Source organism: Halteromyces radiatus, assembly GCF_025201355.1.
Source record: "Halteromyces radiatus strain CBS 162.75 chromosome Unknown BX664scaffold_4, whole genome shotgun sequence".
NCBI lineage: Eukaryota > Fungi > Mucoromycota > Mucoromycetes > Mucorales > Cunninghamellaceae > Halteromyces > Halteromyces radiatus.
In genome coordinates, this window is record NW_026251690.1 from 2,353,149 (window position 1) to 2,374,329 (window position 21,181).

Sequence of the window (21,181 nt, forward strand, 5' to 3'; positions counted from 1 at the left end):
AAAAAAAAAGGATACAAAATATATCCACGTTGGCGGTTTCTGAAATTTGATTGGTTCATTCATGCTATAAAGCAAGGTAGACAAGGAGGATTTGCCCGCGTGCTCCAAATTCAAACCTCTTGTCAAAAGTTTTTTTTTTTTTTTTTTTTAAATGGCGTGTCTATCATTTACATATAATGTTACTTTTTTTACCACATGATTTTTTTTTCAAGACTAATAAGTACAATGATGATTCCATTGATGCTTATAAGAAACTAAGAAGATACTCGTCAATCAAGGTTTTGAAGTTGGTAGATACAAGGATTGACGTTACACAACTATGGGAATATAAAAGTGTGATCTTTTTTTTATTTTTAAAAAACTATGACAACACATAATAATATATAATAGTCTATTTCTATTCTAATTTCAACAAGAGATCTTGAACCAGTGGCCAGATTTGTTTTCGAGATAACTTGATATTTCGTTGATTGTAAAATTCTACACAAGGGTCATGTTTTCGAACAGATAAGAATGTTGAAAGTCCCACATTCAAATCCCTTTCCATTGATTCCTTAATATTGATCAACCGATGATTCTTGACAAAGAAGGCTAGTTCTCGTTCATAAACACCATCTTCTAATTCCTTGGAGTGATCGTATGAAGATAATATCAAAAGCATATCCAATTGTCGTTCATCTACAAAAGCCCATACATCCTTCACTAACTGATCATAGCCATCACGATCAATCCACGCTTTGAAGTACCATGATATTGAACTTGTTCCCACTGTATAACCATTGATTGTCCATTCTTTGTAATCCTTGCGTAACAGATCGCGTGTACACAGATGATCTACCTGCGATTTGATTTTTTCAATATCGTCATAATACTGCATTGCTTCTTGATGATTGATACCATTTGTCGACGTGTCATCACCAAATACCAAGGGACCTATTATGTTGAAAGCATCCATATCCTTTTGAGTCGTTTTTCCTAATGCCCATCGCAAACCGATTGTATCCACCAAAATAGGCGCCAAAGCTAGGGTTGCCACCGTTTGTTTATTTGATAGTCTAGTAATTTCTTCCTTGAAAATTAGCACAACCTGTGATGTACAAGAACCCACCATTTCAATCCAACGTAAAGAAGCATCCAAATATACACCTTCATCGACATGATGATCCACTACACCAATAACTTGACAATGTTGACCAAGATCTTCAAGTGGTGGAGTGAGTCGATTGTGGTCGACAAGAATAATATCTAATTTATTGTTATTGTTTTTCCAATACGACAAATCCACATGGTCAATACAGATCAATTTTGTTGCATTTATCCCAGCACGGTTGAATACATAAGTAACTTCAGGTCGTAAGGCCAAATCACGAAATGGAACTTTGACAAGTGGTATATATAGAGTATTACTAGACGAGACTTGTTGTTGCTTCAAATAAGCTAGTAATACAGCAGATATGATGGAATCTAGATCTAGAGATTGAACAAAAAAAAAAAAAAAGGAGTCAGGGGTATTCCTGCAATTTTTATATATATATATATATATTCCTCTTTTACCGGCAGAGTCATTTCCAGTTACCAGTATAGGTATTGTACCAATAAGCTTCGTTTCAAGTTTTGATTTAACAGAGTCTAAAAAGTCATTGACAGACATGGCTGATTGCAAAGGAAAAATAAAGTGAAAAGAAACGCGGATGAGAAAAAAAAAAAAGTTTGGATGGATGTTATCCCAATAGGCTCAGCAGAGATGCCAAAAGATGTTTTCAGCATCCGCCACAGTCCCTTAAGCAAAACTTTTTTTTTTTTTTTGAGTGGAAAACGAACCTCAGTCACCTGTGTATGAGAGGGAAAAAAAAAAAAAAAATAGTGGGCCCTGGGTTTGTTTTCTTTCTTTCCTATTTCTCTCTCTTTTTTTTTTTTTTTTATTATTATATCATCATGTTTAGCCGTACACAACAACAATGGACTAGGTTGGGTAAGTACAAAATAAATACAACATTGTTATGAACTTCTTGATTACTGATCTTGTTATTTTTTTTCTTTTTACTCTTTTGATCATTTTATTTTTTTTCACTTTGGGTTTTATAACACGCTGTTTCCTTTTTGACAGTTCAACCAGTATTACGACAAGAGTTCCATGGATCGGCCACAGCATTTGCAAAGAAACATCCCAAACAAATCAAAAAGGAAAATCTAGCAAAACGAGCACAACGATTGGCTGAATTCGAACGTACCAAGCCATCACCCATTGTATCTCGAAATGCACCTTTCTTCAGTACTCTTCAAACCCCTGCCAGTGCTTATAGCAGCAGTGAATCATCGGAACAACACTATCAACACTTTTTGAATGCTGAAGATCAACGCATCTTATTTGAACAGACTCCCAAGGAAATCGTGGAAAAGAATCATTTGGCTGCTATAGGTGGTGTAGAAGACGCTTTGGCTCAAGAACAACATAAGATTGATACTCTACGAAAAATGGTCAGTTTACAAAACGGAAATGCCAAGGCTGTTCAATTATGGAATGTGCACCAAGCCATCGATTGGTTCAAACGAAAAGAAGGTGATACTGGCAGTCCTGAAGTACAAGGTAAATATATATATACGTATAGCCAAGTGATTTGAAACTTATCAATCTTTCCTTTTTTTTTTAGCTGCCATTTTGACTGTACGTATTCACAACCTCAACTCTCATCTTCAACAACACAAAAAAGATAAACACAACTACCGACAATTACGTTTAATGGTGCATCAACGAGCAAAACTATTGAAATATCTCAAGTCAAAGGATGCCACTCGATATCATGCTTGTTTGGATGGATTAGGTCTAGAACCAAGAGCTGTGGAAGGGGAAATCACATTGTAATTTAGTCATTTTTTTTTTGTTTTTATAGTGTTTTCAAAGTTTAGAGATTTACTTTTATGTCCTTTTTTTTTTATTCATCAATCAATAAAATCAATTCAAATATATATATATATCGATACAAAACACTACATAGATTATGTGTGAATACAATAGGAAGGAGAATATAGAGGGAAAAGTATCTAGGGTAACGTAATACGAGTTGGGTATAATATCATTACATTGAATGTATGAACAAAAAAAAAAAAAGATTAATAAATAAACAAGGTAGAGAAGATTCAATCTAATTCTTGAGGTGAAGATAATGATACAATATAAAAAGTGACTCCAATGACTATACAAAGAGCAGGACCAGCATAGTTGGCATTGTATGCTAAAAGGAAAAGAGAGAGAGAAAAAAAAAAAAAAAAAAAGAATTAATATCTGATACATTACTGAAATATTTTTTTTTTTTTACCATCGATTGGCCAACAAGTAGGTAACATAAAGACAAAGACAGCGATAAGAGTCCAAGCAAAACCTAGAGCAGTGATTGGTTTGGAGAGATAACCCAAGTGAAATCGACCCTTTTTGCCATCATGGGATCCCACAAACAACCGACAACCAAGAACAACGCTATAAGCCGTATGGACCGTGATGGTAGCGGCACTGATGATGATTTCAAATAGATAATCTGACAACGGATAAGGTAAGACGAAACAACAAGCGAGTATAGAAGTGGCCATTACTGCGTTTCCGGGAAGTTGGTGCTTGTTGAGTTGCTGTAATTGGTCATGATAAGGAACACCACCTCCTCTTGCTAACGTAAATATTTGTCTTGATGCCACTGTCAATGAAGTTGATCCCGAACAAAACTGACATACAATCATCAATACCAAGAATGCAACCGTTGCAAATGGTCCAACAGCATCCTATGTATTTTAATATGAGAATTTGAATGAGTAAAAAAAAAAAAAAATCAATAATATAATTTATTTTATCTATTTACCCAGAAAAGTTGAGCCACAGGCATGTTGAAAGTAGTTGTCAAAATAACATCCACATCTTGAATAGAGAATAATAGTACCATTAGATAAACAAATCCAAAGATCCAAGCAGTCAAGATAGATGTGATCATAGCACTATCAAAAAAAAAAAGGGAACGGTAAGTACATACCAAATATAACAAATCCATATTCAGTCCCAACTTACATAGGTGAAGAAATATCAGCATCCTTTGTTTCTTCATTCATTGAAGCGCTGCACTCAGATCCTAATTAAAAAACAAAAAGGTCAATCATGAGGTAAATACAGTCAAAGCCCTCATTTTAAACTATTACCAAATAACGAATATGCTGCACCAATCATTCCCAAAAGAAAAACGTAATAAGGATTTTCAAAACCAGTGTCATTTTCATAATGAGTGAATACCCAACGTGGATCTTGGTGATTTTTGGCACAGAGAGATAATAAAAGGATGACCAGGAACAAACCAGCGCAAGACCAAAACACATTGAGATTGTTTAACCAAGTTAATATATTCATATAACGATAATTCAATATCATATGTATAAATATAATAACCAAGGTAATAATAAGGAGTTGAAACTTTGAAAGTTCATAATCAAATAATATTTTTAGCAAAGATCCTAAAGAGAGAGCTAAAGGAAAGAGAAAAAAAAAATTTAGTACAACATGATATAAAGTTGAAATTCCGCAGCTACCGCATAAAGTATTTCCTTACCAACGGTAATATTGGTAACGGCAATAGTGATGGTGTTCCCTATTGTATAAGCACATCCTGTCATCAAGGCTCTTGAATCATCATCCAAAAAAAAAAAAAATAGATATTTATGGGTTATGATGATAGTGATCCTATTTTCATTTTTTTTTTTCCCTTACATGCGTGATGCTTGATATTGAGTCTTTGGATATCGACGCAACAATTCATAAGTCCAATAATATAAACCACCACTGGAAGGATAAAGAGAACATATTTCTGCAAAGGATAATGAAACACATATCATCAATATAGCTACTAAGTTCCAGCTTATCAACATGGTAATGGGTCCTCCTCTTTGCAAAACTATATAAGATAAAACAAACAATCTAGTTATAAAATATTTTTTTTCCTCGTCCTTTTTTTGTTACCAGTCTGAAACGTAGAGGAAGTATTTGCAAGTATACCTACATTGCTAAACGCCAAACCTAAATCATAAATCATAATAAACGATGGGTATTTGTATTCAATAACAGTGATTTTTTTTTTCACTTCTTACCAAATGTAGTAAATGCTGATAGACTTCGTTTCAGTTGCTAAAAAAGAAAAATAACTCGATTGAGTCAATAATGAAAAAAAAAAAAAGAATAATTCGCGCCCATTTGTACCGCATTTGAGGTGATTATTTTTTTTTAATTGGTTTACCTGTGTGTTGCTTGGTGGTAATGATGATCCATTACTATCAATGTCTGCAGTTGATAAGGAGGATAAGGAAGGTGATGATGATAAAGATGACGCTGATGAAGCATATACAAGGCTACCATAATCATCAGGACTGCATGAGAGTGGTAATGTTGTTTTTTCGTGAGGATTCATCATCATTGCGATTGGTGACAATTATAAAAAAGTAATCAAGTAAAAAAAAAAAAAAAAAAAAAAAAAAAGAAAAGAAAAGCGAAATAAAAAGAAAATCAAAAAGGGAATTTTTATATTTCACTATCTGATTGCGGACAATTTGATTTTTTATGAGCTTGGGGAAAAGAAAAGATATCACGTGTGTACCATGATATCTACTATTTTTTTTTCTGTTGTTCGATATCTATCGTCATTCATCCGTTCCGCATGATTTTTAACAGGTAATTTCGTGTGTTCTGACGTCGTTTTCACAAAAAAAAAAAAAAAAAAAAGAATCTCTAACGCATCATCATCACGCATCATGTCAAACCAGGTATCCCATCATTTCAATTCGTTCAAACCTTATTACCAAAAGGTGAAATTTTTTTTGGTTTATTTCCTTGTTTGGCTCATTCATTCATACAGCAAATTCTATTTCTTCAGGGCAACAATTAGTAACATATATTGTATTATTTTATTTCGCTACTAAGATATACGACATTATGCTAAAGAACCATGCAGTTATGGTCATTCTGCAGTAACTGATCAGCCATGCGGATTATTGAGGTAACCATCATAATAATCATGGTATCTAAGGAAGTAGTGATAAGAAAGAGATAAAGCCATATTAGTTCAATTATGTAGACCAATCAGATATGTTACCAAAAAGATATATAAGGTATTTTTTTTCTTTCCACCATTCATCATTCGTTTTCCCAATAAGAAATGGATCCAGTAAAGAGGAAGATCAAAAAGGACAAGAATATGCGTTACCAGCAAAACGAGTAATTTCCCACAAGCATCTTTGATTTTTTTTGATGAAGGTAGGGTTGTCTTGAGTGTAACGATTTGATTGGCTCTTTCGATAGCGGAGTAGAAAAATAAAATAAAATACAAATCTCTCATTTCAATTACTTTTCTTTCTTTTATTTCCCCCCTCCCCACTCAAAAGTAACACGTCGCCATGAGTTCATCTGAAGCCAAAGAAACTATCCAAGAATTCATTGAAGCTCCCAAAAACTTTATGAAAGAAGGTGTACAATTTATCAACCGGTGCAAGAAACCTGATCAAAAAGGTAAATTTAAAATATCAAAGTCATTCATCTGAACTCACATTTTATTTTGTATTTTGTGGTAATAGAATTCCTTAATATCACTCGTGCTGTGGCTATGGGTTTTGCTGCTCTAGGTGCTCTTGGTTACTTTGTTAAGGTAAAAAAAAAAAAAAAAAAAAAAGGAAAGAGAGAAATTAGTGAAAGTAGGAAAAATATTGATAGAACTCTTTGTAATAGTTGATTCACATTCCCATCAATAATATTTTGGTCGGTTCTGCTTAAAAGTCATTATTACAACAACTTACTTTTTTCATTACCTCATACGCATCCGCATATATATATATATATAAAACACACACTCAACACACATATACTTACAACCTACAAAAAAAAAAAAAACTGATTCACGCTCTCTTAAACACGTATATAGTATAGTTTTTCTTTCTCTCTTGTTTTCTTCTCTCCCTCCCTCTAAAAATTTACAGCATACCTTTTAGTTCTCGGATCGTCGGTGCATATTTTTCCAAACAGTCACTTACTTTGTAATAAAAAATTGAAAAACCGTTATTCTTACTCTCTTTTTCACCTTTCTTCTTTTCGTTTTACACTTTTTTTTTTTGATCTTTTTACATTTATAAACTTACCAATACTTTATAACACCATGGAAAAACAAATCTTAGAGGTATGGACAAAAAAAAAAAAATACATACACAATCTCTTTGATCTCGAAAAAACAACAAAACTGACTCCGCCCAATCCTTCTTACTGTTAATAGCTCTTGGAATTTTTACATGAACCTTCATTAGAGGTAAGTACAACTATTAAATATTATTATACATAACCAGTATATAATAAATAAGAACCAAACTCTGAACTATTCCTTCCTTTCTTTTTTTTTTTTGGTTATATAGGTCCGTGCGATTGCTTTACATCACCTCATTGCTTATACTCCAAAGACGTCCGAATACCAACCTATATTGATCAGTAAGCGGGCAACCTTATGCAAGGATTTGAAGAAGTTGGTTCGTGAAGATCCTGTAAGTTTATCACATATTGAAAACAATCAAATGAACGGATACTGATTTTTTTTTTTGTAACCTATTATTAGATCACAGCACATGATGCTTTAAAGGGATTGATCAATTTATCTGCGGATCCTCTTGTACAAAAGGAATTAGATGATGATGAATTTCTTAAGTATCTTTGTCTCCTAATCACTGTAAGTCAAAAAAAAATAGAATGGAACTATTGATTGTTTATTCATTTTCATTTCTATTTTTGATTTACAATATGATATAGATTCCAAAATCAGTATTGGCTGATCTTGCTTGCATGTTACTCTCCAATATGACCAAAACTGAAAGCATATGTGTCAAGTTATTGGATGCCAAAACTAATCCATTGCCTGATTTAAGCAATTCTCCTCGTTTGGTGGATCATTTGGTTGAAGCCTTCCATAAAGGTCATAAGAAGGCCTACAATCCTGAAGCAGAATACAACTTTTTGGCTAGTGTATTCTCTAATCTCTCTGGTGTAAGTCATATAATATATAGCTTATGATTGAGAACTATTGAATCATTGTTTTATCATCTACCTATCTTCATATTTTCATATTTATCTCTCTTCTTTTTCAATTTAGCTTCGACATGGTCGTGTTTACTTTTTGACTCCTGAAAACAAAGATGGTTTGGCTCCTTTGACAAAATTACAAATTTTTACTGAAGACGAAAACGTGATTCGACGTGGTGGTGTGATTACAGTGATCAAGTAAGAAATCAATCAAAAAAAAAAAAAAAAGAAATAAAGAAAGGATGATTATTTTTGAATGTATATCTGGAATTTTACTCATTTTGATGAATATCCTTTTTATTGGATGCTAGGAACTGTTGCTTTGAAACTCGAGAACATGAAAATATCTTGGATGCTGACAAATGGAACACTTTGCCTTTTATCCTTTTACCTCTCTGTGGAAATGAAGAATACGATCTGGAAGAATTTGAACAGTTCCCTGATGAAATCCAACTGCTTGATGATGATAAGGTAATTAAAATAATTAAGAAACTAACAACATAAAGACTTAATTATTATTATGATCATAGAAACGAGAAAGTGATCCTGTGTTACGTATGATGCTTGTGGAATCACTACTCTTGTTGACACACACTCGATATGGTCGTGAATATTTACGTAAGAAACAAGTGTACCGTGTTATCCAACGATTGCATATTCAAGAAACTAAAGATGATATCAAGGATAAATGTGTGGATTTGGTTGAAATGTTGGTCCGTGATGAAGATGCCGCCGAAATTACCGAATTAGATGACAAGAAAGAACAGCAAGAAGAAGAACAAGAAGACGAAGATATGATCATTGAAGAAATAGTTTAGATATGTTTATATTATAGTTTGTATTTTACTCTTGATGTATTTTATTAGTTCTTTTGTTATTATTTTTTTTTGTTTTGTTTTTTGTTTTTTCTTTGCTTGTTTGAAAATAAAAAATATAATATATCATGATATGACTTTTCACATTTTTAAGAAAAAAAATATTTACCATAAAACACTAGATAAAGACAAAAACAAAATGATAGTATCAGCATCATCACATCTTTATTTTCAATCAAATTGAGGGAAAGAAGAAGACAGGGCATGTATGATAATAAATAAATAAAACAAGGATGTGTATAATAAGAGATAAAAAAAAAGACTATATAGAAGTATGTAAATTTCAGTACCAAGGAATAATATAAAAATAAAGATAATCTAGTGCATCCCCTTTCACCAAAAAAAAAAAAAAAAAAGAATAGTAGGTCTATTTGAATATCCAAAGTGTTTTTATTTTTTTGTATAATGGTACTTGGTTTTAATGAGCATCAGAACGATGAGAGATGTATTCGACAGCTTGACGAGGAGTCTTGATTTCATCAGCTTCCTTATCAGGGATTTCAACAGAGAAATCTTCTTCAATGGCCATGACAACTTCAACGGTGTCCAAACTATCAAGACCGAGATCGCTGACAAAGTTGGCATCAAGAGAAATCTAACATGGAAAGAAGAAAACAAAAATCAATTATACTGGTTCCATTGTTTTTTTTTTTTTTTTCGTTGTAGCATTTTATTCCATTTTCTTTTTTTATTAATCCTCTTTTCCCAATGGTTCATATTTAATATTTATTACCTTGCTTTGATCAACCTTGTCGAAACCCTTCAAGATATCCAAAACGCGAGCTTCGATATCAGCTTGGCTAAGAGCACCAGCAGAGTAGAAACGAGAGAATGCAGGAGTAGATCGGTAAAGAGTGGCCTTGGAGGCAGCGTTGAGTAAAAGAGTAGGGCGGAACATGTTGATAAAAGAGTTTAAGCGTGAAAGAAAAACAAAAAAAAAAAAAATAGGAAAGAAACAGGAAAAAAATAAAAGAATACAAGTCCGGTGCCGTGTTTTTTTTCAGAGGGGAGATTTTTTTTTTTCCCACCTCAAGTTTTATGAACAGGGGCTCCTGAGATTGAAAATGACGCGGCAAAGTGTGTGTCTATTGTTAAGGTGAAGTCAAAATGCTATCATCATTCACACTACTAAATATCCTTTTTATTCCTTACTTTTTAATTATAAGTTGACCTTGATCATTGATAGTATAACTCTTTTTTATTGATGAATCATTGTATTCTTTACTGTTGTAAGTATAAAAGTCCACACATTCTTTTTATCTGTTTAACGTAAAAAACTAGATGAAAAAGTCGAAAAGCCACTTTTGGAATTCATATTCCGTCCATTTGAAGGTAGTTGTAATCTTTTTTTTTTTTTTCTTATTCTTTAACATCACCTTTTATATCTATCATGGCCCGTCAATTAGAAGATGCTCAAAGCTTCACTCAAACCATCAAACATGAATTGTTTGCTCCTGAAAACCGTCAAGGAAACATGAACATCGCCTTATCCGTTACCGTCTTCACTGGTGCTGTGGTCTTCCTCCGTCAATTTGGTCAATTGTTGGCTGTTTAAACATGCAACACATGAATACTTTTTTTTTTATTATTATTCACTTACCTTTTTATTCATCATCGGACCTTTATCATTTTTATACAACAACACACTCTTCATTCGCTAGTCCTTTACCGTTTTCTTATACATCTGAAATCTTCCTTCATATACACATGCTTGTAGTCAAATTTGTATCTCTTTTGGGACACATTGTATATTGTTCTTGAATAAAACTATATTTTTTTTATTATTGTCAAATAGATAAAAGAATTGATGATGGCTATTTATAAAAATGTGAATCAAAACAGAAATGCACTATTTTCACTGTAAGATGTCGTTTAAAAAATAAATCATATCGTTAATATTGAAATAGGATATCATGAGGTCAGAAAAATGATGACAGAATAAAAGTAATAAAATGGTATACCAGAAGTAATAGAATTGTCGCAACCAAAGTGAAGTATAAAAGAAAAAGAAATAAAATAAGTAAATAAATCTCCAAAAATATGGGCTCACATCATCCTTACTTACACTATATAAAATGAAATATGTAATCCAAGTCAATCCAAGAGAGGAAAGGAGATCATATAAAATAAAATAAACTAAAATAGTAATAATCAGTATCTACCCAAAAAAGAAAAAAAAAACAACTTACGTCGAAACTGTTTTCACCACAGAATGCGGGGTCGCCACCTTACACCGCATGGCATGGGTTTTGTTCATAAATTGTAGTAATGAAGCATGAATCATAACAAATCTTGTCCAGTAAACTTGACCATAACAACGGAAAGCGATGCAGGTAGATGATAATGAATCACGTCCAAAGGAATTCTTGCATAATACACATGATTCACAATCCGAATTGATACAATAAGAGGCACCGTTGTTCATTATAGTCTTGCCATTCTTAACCTTTCTTGGGTGTATCACACGGCAAAAAGGACACATTATAGAGATACGATGACCACAAGCACAATACCGTTCTGTCTGCATAGCCTTCGGCGCCACTTTACCATCATATTTCAAATGACCCTTTATTCGTGTACCTACTCCTGTCCTTGCATTGCCTATTGCACGTACCAATGGTTTCATATTGTCTCGTCGTTCGTTCGCAATCATTTTCTAGAGTATACTTGCTTTGTACCAGGATACCCATCTTTTCTTTCTTTGAATCCAGCTTGTACCATAAAAGTTTCGCAGTGTGTCCCCTTGTGGTCGTACTTTGTCATATCTTCTTACTAGAATCCATAGTGTCTTTAGCGTGATAAATTGAATAGTTCCCGACTATTTCTTCTCATCCTTTCCAGCTAGTGAAATCTATACCACGTCCACCAAAAAAAAAAAAAAAAAAGGAAATCATAAGTGGCTATCTTTTTTTTTTTTTTTTTTTTGGAATCAGAAACACTGTACCTTCTTCATTTTCATCAGCTATTTTTGATAAATTTTTTCACCAGTTTTCCAACGTATATCTTTCGATTTAATCATAGTGGGTCTTGCCAGCCTGATAAATTTTCCATCTTGTATCGACTTCATTTGATTAAAGTATGACCTACAGTAGTAGCCAGTGTCGCAATACCGTAATCAGTTCCTGTGATGGTGATGTTGTTCAAAACTAAATTCAAATTTATATGCTTTGGACATTCTTCAATTCTTGAGGTCATGATAAGTTTTGTTGTCTTCGTGTTCGTTCATCCCCCCCATTGGCTTGCGATGAGAGTCGAGTTGCTTGGTTGAATCTCTTTTCACTTTCAGAGCGTCGACATGTTCCTTTTTCATCGTTGATAGTGTCGAGAGTCTGAGTGGCTTGGATTTGGTTCGATATCGTATCTTCTGAAAAGTGGAGCCGTTGTTGATATAAAGACTGTTGTCTCGGTTTCTTTGTAACGCCAGTCAAGCAGATGTCGTCAGCAAGTGATATTTCGTTTTATTGAATTGGCAATCGTTAGCAAAAGCTTTTTTTTTTTTGTTGATGGTTCATCTTTGAATTGTTTGGCTCGTTTGTGACCCATTTCAGACAAGAATGATTTGAATAAAAAAAAAAAAAGAAGAAGAGAGAAATATCAGAAGATAATAATAAGAGTGGAAGAAAAGAGAAAGAAGAGATAAATAGGGGAGAAACGATATTTTTGTTTCAGAAATTTGAGACGGACTTTGTAAGTGCACACAAATTGCATGAAGGTAGTCCATCCTGCCCTTTTTTTTTCAGGAAGTGATTATGTGACACAGACTTCCGTTTCAATGGAAGAGAATACTTAACATGACGCTCTTCATGCAAGATAGTATCCATTTTGAGCAGAGTGACCAAACAAAAAAGAAAAAAAAGATAAACAGTAAAGATAAAGGAATAGGAAAAAGATAAGAGTATACATAAGGCGGGTATCTCCAAAAAAAAAAAAAAAAAAAAAAAAAAAGATGGTGATGTGCACTCTGATAGCAAAGATTGTATTATAACAATCGTCAAGTATTTTTATTTTAATCATCTTTTTGAGACAACGACAAAACAAAAGTGAACACAAGACAAGAGAAACTAAAAAAGTCGTTTTTTTCGAAGTACGACATCATTTTATTGAAAGCAAGAACATGATTTTCTAGGAACATGATAAGTAAATCTAAAAACAGAAATACATGTTGGAACGGATTTTATTGGCTATGATGATAAAGAGTGTGGGTTATACTACGAGATAGTTAGAGAGAGAGAGAGAGAGAGAGAGAGAGAAGGAAGATTGATCAAAACTATCAATATTAATATACTAGATGAGAATGAGGATAGATCGTAGTAAATATAGTGATGGTTGGTTGAATGAATCCACAGGACACTACAAATACAATCGATGGTGATGTTCATCCACACTACCCTTTTTTAGCACTTGAGCCAACTTATCCTTGTCAACTGGTAATTGAATCCCAAGTTTATCCAAACCTTGAGAATAGGCAGTACATGTATCTTTGGTAATGATATGCTTTCCTAAAAGAGATTCTTGTAAACTAAAGAAAGCATAACAAGGAATACCGTGCATTTCACACTAAAGGTAGAGGATATCAAAGTAAAATAACAATCATGCCAAAAGGAAAAAATTAGTAATGCAGAAATCTTCATTTTTTTTTTGAGACAAAATAACTTACATGGGCTAACAAAGCAGCTGATAGATCCTTGACGAGATTTGGTGCTTCATATGTATTTATCTCGGGTATCTGAACAAAAGCAAACATCATCAGACTTGTTCTGCATAGTTTTGTATTGTCTTTGTCTATTTTTACCTTTTTCGTGGATGATGTTTGTAACACTCGAAGAAAAGGTGGACTGACATTCTCACCCCAGACATGGTTTGTATAATCTGTAGAGACAAATGAATCCAATAAAATAACCCTATATAAAATAAAAATGTTGAGTATGATTAATACTTTTTTTTTATTATAACCTTTATTCTATTTCATACTTTTCAATTTGTAAACCAGGAAGATCAAAAACCAACTTTGTAAACATATGAGAATCTTTTGCTTCTACTTGTGGGAAAGAGATACATGCGATATCATCTGTTGTTGAAATATCAGCTTCAGTTTTGGTTTTAGAAGTTTGTTCCTAATAAGAAATTATAATATTAGTCAGGTCTTCAAAAATATTTACTACAGTTTATCACTATTTTTTTTTTTTTTTTTTTTTTTTTTTTTTTTTTTTTTTTTTTTACCTCGGATGTGATATGCCCAATAACAGTAGTATTGAGAGCATTGAGATAGGAAGCACCAGCATGCACACCAAGAACAAGAGTACATGGCTTTTGAGGTAAAGGTTCTACCAAACCAATAGAAAGATTGTTGGGAGGTGTTGCTGTAGATAAATCAGAACTGTCAATATCATCATCACTATCATCGAAAGCGTACCGTACGGGAGCACTGGGGAAAGAATCTTCGTAATCCTATTAAAGAAAGAAGAAGAGGAGAATCGATTTGACATTAGAATAATAAAAGTCAATTATATCAGGCATAGAACCTTCTTTTTTTTTTGTATCTATTATTAATTCAAAATTAATATTGATTATCAGACGTATATTCTTACCATAATATGTAATAAAGGATTCTGAATGAAGAAAAAGAAGTAAGAAAAAGAACGCGTATTTACATTTTTTTTTTCTCTCCATTTGGGAACCAGGATTTGAAACACAGCCTAACTTTTTGGTCTTCATATGCGGTTAGCCACTGAGAGTCGACAGTTTTTTTTTTTTTTTTTTTTTTTTTTTGTTCTCTCTTTTCTTCTTCCTTCATCTGAACAACAATTTTCTTCTCCTGTCTTCCCTTTTATTTACAACTACATACCACGACATTATATATTTACTTTCTTTTGTATCATCACTTTATCGATTCCGTTTAGCTTGATTTTTAGGCATGTCTGACAACAACAACAACGAAACTGTTGACTCCTCTTCGCCAACCAATGACAAGCAACGTGAAGTCATGAGAGGACTAGTGGAAAAAATCAAGACTATCACTGAAGAAAGAGATGCTCTCAATCAACAACTGAAGGACCAACATACAACTAGTAATCTCAAGAACCAAGTGGAGGAACTTTTGCTTGAAAAAGAAGAATCCAAAAAAAGCTTACTACACTTTATGAACAAAGCAGATGAAGCTCAACAAGAACTGGACGACTGGAAGAAGAAAGCTGAAACAAGTACCAAAGAATCCAAAGATATGAAACTTAAATTGACTGAACTTGTCAAGGCGCATAAGAAACGGGATAGTCTTTTACGCGATACCGAGAAGAAATACAATGAACTTCAACAACAACTTTCTCAACAAGAAAAGGCAAACCATATGTTACAGGATCAACTTCAATCATTGGAAGAACAGCGAACTAGTCATACTGAAACAAGGATACAGCAATTCAGGGAAGAAGAAGAAGCAAAAGTGACAGCACTTCAAAGGACACTTACCAGCAAAGAAGACGAATGGAAACAACAAATGGCGGATAAGAATAGGATGGTGAATGAATTAGCAAATCAACTCAAGGAAGCAAATGACAAAACCTTGGATCTCGAAAAGCAACATGTCAACAAAGATTCAGGTTGGAGAAACGAAAAGCAAACTCTAGAACAAAAACTGGAAGAGCTCTCGTCTACTTTGGCCCAACGACAAGAAGAAAAAGAAAGTTTGAATGTTCAGCTGGACACTTTGACACAACAATATGCCGATGATCGACAAAAATGGGTAGATGAAAAGCAAATATTCGAACAGCAATTATCGACAGTTAGCAATGGATATGACAATAAGGTGATGACGTTACAGAAAGAGTTGGACAATTGTGGTACGACTATCAAGGATCTGGAACAAAGGCTCAACAATGAAGCATCAACAATAAAAGACGAATACAATGGCAAAATAGCTACTCTGGAAATCCAACTGAATGATCGTGATGCAACCATTGGGGATCTCAATCAACAACTGGACAAACATATCTCCTCATCAAAGGATACAAATGGAAAGGTGTCAGCCCTGGAATCACAATTGAAGGAGCGGGATGATATGATCACCAATCTCAAACATCAACTGGATAATCATACTTCTTCTTCCAAGGAAAATGACAACAAAGTATCAGCACTGAGCAAACAACTGAAAGAACGTGATACGACAATTGATGATCTCAAAAAACAATTGGATGGCATCACAATCTCTTCAAAGGACAATGATGACAAGGTGACAGCACTGGAAACCCAACTCAAGGAACGTGATACAATAATGGATGACCTCAAAAAGCAACTGGACGGTATCACAGCTTCTTCAAAGGACAACGATAATAAACTGGCGACATTGGAAGCACAACTGAAGGAACGTGATGGTACTATCAAAAAAGTCAACAAACAATTAAGTAAACTTACCTCATCATCAAAGGAAAATGTCGACAAGGTATCAATGCTGGAAACTCAACTGAAAGAACGTGAAACAGCTATCGATAGTCTCAATCAACAACTGGAAGAATTCACATCTTCGGCCAAAGACAGCAGCGACAAGTTATCTGCATTACAAGAGCAACTAAAGGATCGTGACACAGCAATCATCGACTTGAATCAACAAATCGCAACAAACAAGTCATCAGCAGAAGAACTTGACAGTGTGAAGAACCAACTGGATGAACACATAGCAAGGATGAAGGACTACAGCGACAAACTGACAGTATTGACAGGCCAGTTAGAGGAATGTGATACCACAATCGAAACATTGGAACAACAACTTTTGGATTTGACAAAAGCAGAACAAGAGTTTGATACATTGAAGAATCAACTGGAAGAACAAATTGCATCTTCAAAGAGCGACAGTGACAAGATTCCTGGGTTGGAGGCACAGCTATTGGAACGCAACAAGATGGTGGATGATATGAAACAACAACTAGCAAAAGCAGAGGCGGAAATCACCAACAAAGTCGACACATTATCAGCACAGCTCCGAGAACTTGAAGTTGAAAAAAACGAGGTGTCAAAGCAGCTTGAAGAATCCAAAGCAGAACTCAAAATGTCCAACAACAAACTCAAGGATGCCGATGAATCCATCAAGGTAGTTAAGGATATGCTTCATGAACGGGATGTGGAAATGGACTCAAGTCGCAAGGAAATTCTGGATCTGGAAGACAAGTCCAAAAAATATGTAGCAGTGCTCAACAAGACGAAGAAGCAAATCTTGAAACTAGAAAAGGAAAAATCGGATGTAACGGAAGAAGCGGATCAACTGAAGAACAAGGTCAAGGAACTTTCGGATAGTCAAAGCAAGATGGAATCTGGTCACAAGGCGGAACTCACCCGACTAAATGGCAAGCTGCAATCTATGGAATCGGAGATCAAGATCTTACAAAAAGAACGTAAAGAAGCTTTGGAAGAAAAGAATAGGATGTTTGATGAACTTCAAATCAAGCAGGCTGAATTTGAAAGTTCACAGAGTATGGCAGAAAACTTACAACATCGATTGAATGAAATGGAGCGACAAGCACAAGAAGCAAATGAAAAAGCAGTAGCACTGATTGAATATCAAACGATGGCGGACAATGCAAACAAGGAACTTCAGGATCGTCAACAACATTGGAACGAACAGCAACGTATTTTGGAAGTAGACTTACATCAACATCAATCCGAATTATCTTCATCTCAACAACAACAAGTAGTCTTGGAAAACAATATCAAAGAATTGACTGCCAATCTGGATACATTAAACAACAAAGTTGATACGCTGCAACAAGCATACGACAAGAAAGCCAAGGATGCACAAGATTTAGAAAATGACAAGTATGATTTATTGGAACGCATTAATCAACTGGTGGAGGAATTAGGCAAAACTCAACATGAATCAGCTGATGTCAAATCATTATTGGTAAGTTGGACAAAAAAAAAATGAATGGTAAGATTTAATATTCATCTTTTTTTTTTTTATTTATTTACTTACATTTAGGAAACCTTACAAGAAGAAAAAGCTCATAATGACAAGTTAATACAAGAAAAACTGAAGGAATTGGAAGATATGAAGATGCGGGAAGGTCATTTGAAAACATTGAATAAAGTAAGTTTTGGTATGATGATGACTTTTTTTTTTCCTTTACTAAAATTACTTTATTATTAGACTCTCAAAGAAGAAATTCGAAAACTGTCTAGAACATCGTTGAATACGGATGCAAGATTATCACCAAATACCCCTCGGGCTCAGTCACCTATTCATCCAAGTACTCCTATTACGACAAGCTCTAGTCACGATAATGGAAATGTTCAACCATCAGATGCATCATCTCACGTGAATATGTCAAGTCCCAGACCTGGTACTCCATCATCATCATCATCTAGAACAATTAGCAAGGAAGAAGAAGTGAATATGGAATACTTACGAAATGTTATTTTGAAATTCCTCGAATCCAAATCTACAAGAGTAAACAACAAGAGAAAAAAAAAAAGGGATGTTTCGCCGATCAAATGTAATATTAATAAAATTTTTGTTTCTGTTTTTCTTTTTAATAGGCTCAATTGATTCCTGTATTGACAATGATGCTCAAATTTACACCTGAAGAAATCAAAAGACTTCAAGCTAAAGTTTAGAAAATGTAGTTATATTCCCTTGAATTAGAACTTTTTTTTTTTATTTTTGGATACAATAAAAAACTTTATATTCTCTCCTCAATTCATGCCATGTATGTTCAGATTCCGATAATGTTTCAAATAGGGAGAATTTATTCAGATCTTTTTTTGTGAATCTCTTTCTTTTTTTTTTTTTTTCTCTTTCGCTTTCTCTCTCTCTCTCTCTTCTTGTTTCCTTTTTTTTTTTTAAAAAAAAAAAAAACTGACAAACCATTCTTTTCATTGTATGAGTCGCGCTTTTTCACGCACTCTATTATGGTTCGTATGGACCTCTTTGTTATTGACTCTTTCAAGTTGTTCACCTTTATTGTCGTCTTTCTCACTGGAATCAAGTAATGGAGGCAACTTGACTACTTTGGTATCAATAACGGAACAAACAACCTTTTATGTATTGAAACTTATAGCTGTGGTTATTCTGGTTCTCATGGGAGCTGTATTTGCTGGTCTTACTCTTGGATTGATGGGATTGGATTTAACAAATCTACAAGTCATAAAGGAAACTGGATCACCTGATGAACGTTACAATGCTGGCAAGGTCTTACAACTTTTAGACCATGGAAAACATTGGGTATTGGTAACTTTACTATTATCTAATGTTATTGTCAATGAAACTTTACCTATTATTTTGGATTCTTTATTTGGTGGTGGTTGGCAAGCTATTTTGATCTCTACAGCCTTGATTGTTATTTTTGGAGAGTAAGCTTAAAATAGTAATAATGATAATGATAATAAAAATTATATTATATTCATGTATAATGTTTTTAATTGAATAGGATCATACCACAATGTAAGCTATTTATCAAAATCAATTTTATTCTATCGTTTGTTTGTTTTTTTTTAATATGATTGTACTAATCATTGATTCTATTCTAGCTATATGTGTCCGTCATGGATTATCTATTGGTGCAAAATGCTCTACGTAAGGAAATAGATACTTGACAAGAATGAATATAATAAAAAACCTTTTTTTTTTCTTGTATTATTAATGTAGATTGGTCCTGATATTGATGTATATTATGTATCCCATTGGCTATCCAACATCTTTATTATTGGATCATTTCTTGGGTAAAACTCAAGGAACCGTTTACAAGAAAGCAGGTAAATTAGTGAACATTTGCGAATAATAATATAAAATCAATTGTAGCCTTATTTTTTTTTTTTTTTACTCCTTTTTTTTTGTAGGGTTGAAATCGTTAGTCTCCCTTCATCAATCTGAAAATGTATCGGATGGACTCACCGAAGATGAAGTACTGATAATTGGATCTGTGTTGGATTTACGTGATAAGCCGGTATCCAAGGTGATGACCCCTATTCAAGATGTCTTCACCTTATCGTTGGACGCCATTTTAGACAAGGAAACCGTTGACAAGGTAGCACAAAAGAAAAACAGGAGACGGAAGAAACTGTCAATCTTACATATTGTATCACGATAAAAAAAAAATAGATTCTCTTTCATGGGTTCTCTCGCATTCCGATCAGTACAACAGACGACAAATCAAATTTTGTTGGAATGCTACTTGTCAAACAACTTATTACTTACGACATTGATGATGCATTACCTGTACGATATTTCGATCTTAGTGCTTTACCGGAAACCTCACCTGATACTAGTTGTTTGGACATTTTGAACTTTTTTCAAGAAGGGAAAAGTAAGTAGACTATCATGTGAAATTATGTTCTCATATTTCTTTCGACATTTCCTTTTTAGGTCATTTAGCATTGATATCTTCAAATCCTGGTGGAGTAGGTGGTGCTCTTGGTGTTATTACATTGGAAGATGTTATTGAAGAACTGATTGGTGAAGTAAGTGGGGATAATAAGAATAGCTTATTATTATTGTTTCAATTTTTTTTTTTTTTTTTTTTGGCTGACGGAATCCTCTTTTATCACACTTTTTTTTTTTTTGATTAGGAAATCATAGATGAAACAGATATCTATGTTGATGGTAAGTGATATTATTTTGATTAAAATGATTATTCATTGACTTAAATTGTTATTTTTTTTTTTCTTGTAGTCCACAAAAAGGTCAAGGTAGTGCGACGCCAACCAAAACCATATGTATCCAATATCCAATCCTTATTGAAGATGGTACGTTCTACAAGTAGTACACAAGACAATTCAATTCAACATCACAAGGGAGTGACATGCTCAAAACAAGATCAGCTACTTCCTGCTCCTCCCTCTTATGATCATACTCAAAGGCAACAACCACATCAACAGGATTATGGTGCTACTGTTATTGGATCTCCTCACATTATCAACGGCAAACCAACTGCTGATAAGAAAACCCAGTCCTAGGTCATAATTGACACCTTACCATCAAATCGATATATCTTATTATTATTGCTATCTTATACTTATCACTCTATATCTATTGCCTATTACTTTTATCTATTTATCGAATCATTATCCACCATTTTTTATTTTTTATCCTCAATAAACATTCTAGTGAATCCGTGAACTTTTTTGGAAATCAATTTTGACAATAGTCTTTTACAATGTAATCGATGATAGTGATCTTCTTACGGTGATAACAGTTCATGTCAAGTTGAACAATATGATGTAGTCAATAGTCATTTAATCCATACTGTAT

At 33.6% G+C, this 21,181-nt stretch overlaps 11 protein-coding genes across 11 annotated transcripts; 6 read left to right on the forward strand and 5 right to left on the reverse strand.

Annotated features, from left to right (window-relative positions):
- Positions 1-140: 140 nt before the first annotated feature.
- BX664DRAFT_359121 (uncharacterized protein) lies at positions 141-1,696 on the reverse strand. The gene is made up of 2 exons (XM_051548075.1): positions 1,555-1,696; positions 141-1,470 (listed from the first exon to the last, which is right to left on the reverse strand). Exons 1-2 carry the CDS (start codon positions 1,649-1,651, stop codon positions 398-400), a joined length of 1,170 nt encoding a protein of 389 aa, XP_051400424.1. The 5' UTR covers positions 1,652-1,696; the 3' UTR covers positions 141-397.
- Positions 1,697-1,902: 206 nt separating this feature from the next.
- BX664DRAFT_333391 (uncharacterized protein) lies at positions 1,903-2,976 on the forward strand. The gene is made up of 3 exons (XM_051545505.1): positions 1,903-1,972; positions 2,108-2,587; positions 2,652-2,976. Exons 1-3 carry the CDS (start codon positions 1,936-1,938, stop codon positions 2,861-2,863), a joined length of 729 nt encoding a protein of 242 aa, XP_051400425.1. The 5' UTR covers positions 1,903-1,935; the 3' UTR covers positions 2,864-2,976.
- Positions 2,977-3,291: 315 nt separating this feature from the next.
- Positions 3,292-4,384, reverse strand: BX664DRAFT_263621 (amino acid/polyamine transporter I; the record flags this gene model as incomplete). Its single annotated transcript, XM_051540775.1, has 4 exons — positions 3,292-3,771; positions 3,849-3,981; positions 4,052-4,112; positions 4,180-4,384. The coding sequence occupies 4 exons, from the start codon at positions 4,382-4,384 to the stop codon at positions 3,292-3,294; spliced, it is 879 nt and encodes a 292-aa protein (XP_051400426.1).
- A 1,989-nt stretch (positions 4,385-6,373) lies between these two features.
- Positions 6,374-7,085, forward strand: BX664DRAFT_333400 (protein translocase SEC61 complex gamma subunit). Its single transcript, XM_051545506.1, has 3 exons — positions 6,374-6,529; positions 6,595-6,665; positions 6,746-7,085. The coding sequence occupies exons 1-3, from the start codon at positions 6,418-6,420 to the stop codon at positions 6,788-6,790; spliced, it is 228 nt and encodes a 75-aa protein (XP_051400427.1). The 5' UTR covers positions 6,374-6,417; the 3' UTR covers positions 6,791-7,085.
- Positions 7,086-7,107: 22 nt separating this feature from the next.
- BX664DRAFT_333404 (uncharacterized protein) lies at positions 7,108-9,024 on the forward strand. Its single transcript, XM_051545507.1, has 7 exons — positions 7,108-7,190; positions 7,284-7,316; positions 7,420-7,545; positions 7,617-7,727; positions 7,808-8,041; positions 8,148-8,275; positions 8,389-9,024. The coding sequence occupies exons 1-7, from the start codon at positions 7,170-7,172 to the stop codon at positions 8,579-8,581; spliced, it is 846 nt and encodes a 281-aa protein (XP_051400428.1). The 5' UTR covers positions 7,108-7,169; the 3' UTR covers positions 8,582-9,024.
- A 1-nt stretch (position 9,025) lies between these two features.
- Positions 9,026-9,896, reverse strand: BX664DRAFT_297408 (acyl carrier protein-like protein). The gene is made up of 2 exons (XM_051542240.1): positions 9,686-9,896; positions 9,026-9,547 (listed from the first exon to the last, which is right to left on the reverse strand). Exons 1-2 carry the CDS (start codon positions 9,848-9,850, stop codon positions 9,371-9,373), a joined length of 342 nt encoding a protein of 113 aa, XP_051400429.1. The 5' UTR covers positions 9,851-9,896; the 3' UTR covers positions 9,026-9,370.
- A 432-nt stretch (positions 9,897-10,328) lies between these two features.
- BX664DRAFT_333408 (uncharacterized protein) lies at positions 10,329-10,744 on the forward strand. Its single transcript, XM_051545508.1, has one exon. It carries the CDS (start codon positions 10,510-10,512, stop codon positions 10,711-10,713), a length of 204 nt encoding a protein of 67 aa, XP_051400430.1. The 5' UTR covers positions 10,329-10,509; the 3' UTR covers positions 10,714-10,744.
- Positions 10,343-10,507, forward strand: BX664DRAFT_263177 (uncharacterized protein; the record flags this gene model as incomplete). Its single annotated transcript, XM_051540756.1, has 1 exon — positions 10,343-10,507. One exon carries the CDS (start codon positions 10,343-10,345, stop codon positions 10,505-10,507), a length of 165 nt encoding a protein of 54 aa, XP_051400431.1.
- A 141-nt stretch (positions 10,745-10,885) lies between the features above and the next one.
- On the reverse strand, positions 10,886-11,605 carry BX664DRAFT_359128 (uncharacterized protein; the record flags this gene model as incomplete). Its single annotated transcript, XM_051548076.1, has 2 exons — positions 10,886-11,088; positions 11,142-11,605. 2 exons carry the CDS (start codon positions 11,603-11,605, stop codon positions 11,070-11,072), a joined length of 483 nt encoding a protein of 160 aa, XP_051400432.1. The 3' UTR covers positions 10,886-11,069.
- A 1,404-nt stretch (positions 11,606-13,009) lies between these two features.
- On the reverse strand, positions 13,010-14,577 carry BX664DRAFT_333413 (uncharacterized protein). The gene is made up of 6 exons (XM_051545509.1): positions 14,541-14,577; positions 14,173-14,400; positions 13,924-14,066; positions 13,745-13,853; positions 13,610-13,678; positions 13,010-13,509 (listed from the first exon to the last, which is right to left on the reverse strand). The coding sequence occupies exons 1-6, from the start codon at positions 14,541-14,543 to the stop codon at positions 13,303-13,305; spliced, it is 759 nt and encodes a 252-aa protein (XP_051400433.1). The 5' UTR covers positions 14,544-14,577; the 3' UTR covers positions 13,010-13,302.
- Positions 14,578-18,755: 4,178 nt separating this feature from the next.
- BX664DRAFT_333417 (uncharacterized protein) lies at positions 18,756-21,065 on the forward strand. The gene is made up of 9 exons (XM_051545510.1): positions 18,756-19,284; positions 19,362-19,375; positions 19,462-19,507; positions 19,580-19,686; positions 19,771-19,958; positions 20,033-20,237; positions 20,297-20,391; positions 20,500-20,533; positions 20,603-21,065. The coding sequence occupies exons 1-9, from the start codon at positions 18,815-18,817 to the stop codon at positions 20,884-20,886; spliced, it is 1,443 nt and encodes a 480-aa protein (XP_051400434.1). The 5' UTR covers positions 18,756-18,814; the 3' UTR covers positions 20,887-21,065.
- Positions 21,066-21,181: the final 116 nt, after the last annotated feature.